This window comes from Electrona antarctica (assembly GCF_951216825.1).
Source record: "Electrona antarctica genome assembly, contig: scaffold_515, whole genome shotgun sequence".
Lineage (NCBI taxonomy): Eukaryota > Metazoa > Chordata > Actinopteri > Myctophiformes > Myctophidae > Electrona > Electrona antarctica.
Window position 1 is genome coordinate 5903 of NW_027637049.1, and position 5790 is coordinate 11692.

At 49.2% G+C, this 5790-nt stretch overlaps 1 protein-coding gene across 1 annotated transcript; it reads right to left on the reverse strand.

Moving 5' to 3' along the window:
• Positions 1–769: 769 nt before the first annotated feature.
• Positions 770–3421, reverse strand: LOC306919213 (exostosin-1-like; the record flags this gene model as incomplete). The annotated part of the gene is made up of 2 exons (XM_079532033.1): positions 770–1542; positions 3074–3421. Coding segments are annotated over 2 exons (1121 nt in total), but the record flags the coding sequence as incomplete, so codon positions are not given.
• Positions 3422–5790: the final 2369 nt, after the last annotated feature.

Sequence of the window (5790 nt, forward strand, 5' to 3'; positions counted from 1 at the left end):
GCCCTAGATTAACCCGACCTGGGTACCAGCTGCCCTAGATTAACCCGACCTGGGTACAGGCTGCCCTAGATTAACCCGACCTGGGTACCGGCTGCCCTAGATTAACCCGACCTGGGTACAGGCTGCCCTAGATTAACCCGACCTGGGTACCAGCTGCTCTCAACACTTCTCAGTAACAGGAGAGACGTCGGTGAAGTTTTTCAACAGATGTAATATCCGCTAATCAACAGCGTTAAGGGTGCGTAGCGGTGGTCCGACGTCCACCCTGACCCCCAAACCCTAACCCATTATTAAAATGGAAAACAGGGGAGGAACCAAATCATTGAATCGCAAACCTCCAAAATTGCTCTCAATTACATGACAGATACTCCAGGGCAATAGCATAAACAGTAGCCCCCCCCCCCCCCCGCACACACACCCCCACAAGCGGTAACACGCCCACTCAGTGTTACCATGAGACAATAACAACAATGCTGCACACGTGAAAACAGTCGACACGTGAAAATAGTCGATTTAGAAACACGTTTTGAGCTTTTAAATCTGCTATTTTTCGGTGCAACAACACACAACACATGCCCTTAATTAAAGGCATTCTCATGTGAACCACAGACATTGCATGAAAAGGCAAAGACAGAGAAGAAGACGATCACTGAAAATCATCACAAATTCGGTACGGATGATCAAAGGCAAAGAGTATCCCACTGCAAACCAAGACACACTCGGAAGCATTAAAGAAGAAGAAGAAGAATAAATGACGTCTAGATCTTACCGTGAGTATTCTTCGTTATCCCGGTCACAGCGGGCGTCCTTGTGCTTCTCCCAGTCCTTGCCGTGCTTGCAGGTGGTCAGCAGGACGATATCCTGCCCGTTGTGGATGTGATACAGAGCGTTCCTGGTCTCGGACCCGATGCCGGTCAGGTAGCGCTTCCCCTTAAAAACCAGCAGGTACTTCCTGGAGGGCGGCATGTCGTTGAGCGGCAGGTAGCCCTTGCCCCCGCCTCCTCCTCCTCCCTTCAGCGGGTGGTCCTTGGAGAACAGTGGGATGGAGATGTCGAAGCCGGGCCTGAAGTTCCCCACGTCCACGCTGGCCTTGGCCAGCATGGCCTGGCCCACCTCGAAGCCCAGGTCCTCCGTGTAGTCCGGCCAGCTTCCCGAGTACAGGTTGAAGATGAGGTGGTTCCGGCCGTCGTTCCAGTTGGGCAGGCTCTGGATGCGCGCGCGCACGTTCTGCGCGTAGCGCGGCGACAGCCGGTCCCTGTCCAGGGTGTCCACGGTCAGCACGAACAGGCACGCCTGCGACGGGTCGGCGGTGTGGAAGCGGGACTCCTCCACGGAGGACAGGATCTTCTGGTAGGTCTCGGAGATCTGGCCGCCGTCTCCGCGCTGCGGGGGGTAGACGTAGATGCGGAAGCCGTGCGTCTGGCAGCGGGCGAAGTCGAAGCACGTCTCCATGCGGCAGCGGTGGTTCTTGTAGATGTTGTCGCGGATCGCCCGGCGCTCGTGGGGCGAGGTGTGCTGGTGGTGGAGCCGAGGGCTGTCCTCCTGCGAGAACGGACGATAAGATACGATACAACGTTATTGTCAGCAGACAAGACATACACAATACATTACAAAAGATACATTACAGGACACACATCACAGAAGCAGACAGGAACAAGAACAATAGAACATATCCTCTTGGTTTACCAATTTTGGTTTAAAAGCAGAACAGACTGGTGTACAAAAGAGTTCTTTAGCCTGTTTTTGACACACACACACACACACGTGCACACGCACGCACGCACAGAGGTGCACATGTATGCACATGGAGAATGATCAAATCATTAAATATCAACATAAACTTACTGTACTGTTGTCTTTGTTTTCCATTTGTTGTTCCATCTGTCACAGATTTTTTTTCTTGTTTATCACATTTATATACCTTTTTTATTTGTATTCATCTGGAACATTTACATAATTTATCTGTCACTATTTTTTTTCCCGCTTTATACTGCTTATTTGTAGATTATTTTTCACATTACAAAATGCCTAATAAAAACGGTATTTAAAAAAAATGTTACTGTAGCCTACTGTTCTGTGCATTCCTGACTGTCAGTCATAGATTCAAAAAGGAAAAAAAGGTATAGATATGTTGTGAGTGACAAGATGACCACACATTGTCTCAAAAAGGGACCAAGACCAACTGATTGTGGTAACTGGTACATGCCCACAGGAGTTGCACGCTTGCTGGGTGGTTTATGGACAAACTACAAACTGCAAGCTACAAACTATGGGTTCTTTATTCACGCAAACACATCAACCACCATCTCTCTCACCATGACTATACTCTGGATCATCAAACAGTCAAAATGGGGCTCAAGACTTTAAATAGGTTTGCCAGGAAACACACCTGCAACCACTGATTGGTGCCAATTTGGGCCAAACCAACTCCTTGTCTGGGGACAGGGCTTTTGGGCCAAACCAACTCCTTGTCTGGAGACAGGGTTTTTGTATCACACAGAGGGACAATGGAATTTGACAAAAAGATCTACAAGCCTAAAAATAGCAGATTTACAAGCAGATTTACAAGCTCAGTATGTATGTACTTGTGAATTTTAATATGTATTTATGTCTGTTATGAGTCTGGCGTAGAGGATTTCATCCTGTGCTGGAAAACTTTTCAATAAATTTCAATAAATTTCAATAAATTTCATAGCGCGGCACCAAGTGCCGCTCTACGAACTTGTAGATCTGCTATTTTTGAAAAATCGTGAAAATGTGTTGCAAATCTTGAATCATGAATATATATTCTTTCAGAGCGAACGTTGTTGTTCCAGGTGGCGTCCCTGGAACAACATATTTTCAGATGGGGGGGGGGGGGGTCGGCGGCCAATTACATATATTTGTGGGGGTCCTTGACATGAAATAGTTTGAGAACGACTGATAGAAACATAGGGTTTTTCAGAAAACTGTCGAAGACATTTTTGTAGAATCTCAGGTCTAAATGGGTTTTAAGTAAAACACGGAGTACTTTTTTCCACCACTGTTCCCAGTCACGTTACTCCCATTCCAACCCAGCCCTCTTGGTCGTTACCTCCTGTTCTCCGTCCTCCAGGTAAGGCTCCAGCGGCTCCGTTGTCTCTGGCCAGCGCCTGGGCTGGCGGGGGCCCCTGGGAGGGGCCCGGGGCTGGCTGGGAGGGGCCCGGGGCTGCCTGGAAGGGGCCCGGGGCTGCTGTGGTTGTGGTTGGGGACGGTGCTGCGGCCAGTAGAGCCCGGGGGTCTGGTCGTGGTCGTGCTGCTGGTAGTAATACTGGTACTGGTGCTGGTCCAGCTGGTACGATGACTGCTGCTGGAAGTCGCCGATCTGCAGCCCCCACAGGTACACGAGCAAGAGTAGACCGGCCCCCACAGACACAAGCAGGTACCGCTTCTTGGCCTGCATGTGGACTGTGGGGGGGGTGGGGGAGCGGGGGTGGGGAGGGGGGGGGGGGGCAGAGGCTGGCGCAAGGCAGAGCCTTAGATATGGACAGAGTTACGCAAACTGCGTTCACTTCATGGGGCTTCAGTCCAATGGTGGCTCTCCTACATAGACTTCTATTGAGAATGGGGACAACCAACTGGGACAAGTCCTGGACCGGAAGTAGGCAGAAATGCATTGGACTCAGGCAACAGCCCAGCTTTAATGATCTTAAATCCCTTTTGTTTTAGATTGTTTTGTAGTAATAGTACAACATAAACAATAGAGAGAGTTTAGTTGTTACTGTACAACACTTTAAAACAGTTGTCATGTTGCACACATGCTTAAAATAGCTCTTGTTTGCGCCGCCCTCGTTGAAAACAATGTATTTCCAACTCCAGCTTGTCCCTCTCCATCCAGGCTGCATGAACAGAGCTCGAGCGCTCGGTTTCCGCCCCCTCAATGTCGTAACTCTTCTATTAGATGGCTCTGGCGCAAGGTGGGAAAGAGTAGGACAGAGGAGTATAGTACGGCAGGGAATGGAGCGGGGCGGGGCGGGATGCGCCGAGGACGTGGACAGGGAGAGTCCAGTCAGTCCAGACAAGGAGGGGAAAGGGATGGGTGGGTGGGGTTGGTGTTGGGGGTGGCGATACAGGGAGTGGGGGGGAGGTTTACTCCACCCGCAGGCCCCAGCAGGCTCTCTCTATCCACAGCTCGTCGGCATATTTTGGGACTCGGGAGTCACTGGGTGGAAGGAGAGAGATGGAAAGTGAGGTCAATGCAATGGATTCAGCTTACAGGGCAACATTTCAATGGATTCAGCTTACAGGGCAACATTTCAATGGATTCAGCTTACAGGGCAACATTTCAATGGATTCAGCTTACAGGGCAACATTTCAATGGATTCAGCTTACAGGGCAACATTTCTTCGGGACAGATACACAGCGGCGGTGGAGTTAATCTGTGTATGAGTATAACTGTTCAGTTTCATATGAGATCAGGCCAGAGATCATGTAGAATATGCTTGCAAATCACTTGGGGGGATAAAGCATATATATTATAGGTCTCAGGGTAACCAATATTAACATTAGTCACGGTGTGTGTGTGTGTGTGTGTGTGTGTGTGTGTGTGTGTGTGTGTGTGTGTGTGTGTGTGTGTGTGTGTGTTAAGTGGTGCATTTATATAGCGCCATTATCCAAGGCGCTTTACATAGATTACATTCACCCAATCACCATTCACACACCGATGCCGGAGGAAAACCAGCATATCGGGAGCAATTAGGGGTTCAAATGGACCCTAACAGGTCCATTTGGTTCCATTTGTACACTCTCCATTTGTACACTCTCAGAGTTAAATTAACATTGATTTTACAATATAAACTGGGGGTCCCAGAGATAGAAATGGCATTAAATGGGGGGTCCGTAGACTAATGCATTTCAAACTGGGGGTCCTTGAAATGAAACGGGTTGAGAATCACTGCTAGAGCCGTACAAATCTTGTCTTATGGGGGGGGGGGGGGGGGGTCCCTGGCATATGTTTTCACATGGGGGTCCGCAGGGCTAATTAGTGTCAATTTGGGGGGTCCGTGACATGAAAAAGTTTGGGACCCACTGGCCTATAAATTCAACTCTGCATGTTTGTTAATTCAATAGTTTGCACCTGAAACCAGTGAACGTTATAGTTGTCAGAACACACAAATATAGGCTAGACGCTGGATATATCACCATGGCATGTGTGGACACCTAAAGCAGTTGCTTTAAAATGTGCACTTGTTGTTTGTATAGGGCTGTGATATATTAAATATTGTTTTAATAGTAGGCCTAGGCTAATGACAAGCTGTGTTTTTTGCCACTGAATGGCAGGCACAACGAGAAATAAAACTACAAACTGTGTTTTTAGTGTATTGTTGTGACTGAGAAATGTCCTATTTTAGCCAACCTACCTTTTCACTCAGAACACCTGTGGTCCCAGCTCGGCGCTCTCCCCTCCAGAGTCCAGCCGCGCTGGGGGTCCGCGGGGTGGAAACATTCTCTGTGCCTCACAGGGGGTCCGCGGGGTGGAAACACATTCTGTCCACAGACAGCACACTTCCAATGGAGGACAAACAAAACCGTCTAATTGTAATTAATTAGGCTACAGTCTGTGCGTCTGTGCACAACAGGAGGAGGAGGAGGAGGAGGCGAGCTGTGCCGCCGCTGTCATCCTCCCCAAATGATCACAAAGTTTCCCGCGGAGTGCTGAGCGGTGCGCGCTCCCCGTGCAGCCTGCGCGGGAGATATACCTGCAGGTCCTTGACGGATATATATACTAGGCGAAACAAATGCATGTCATTCCGTCTGGAGTGGAGGAGCTGT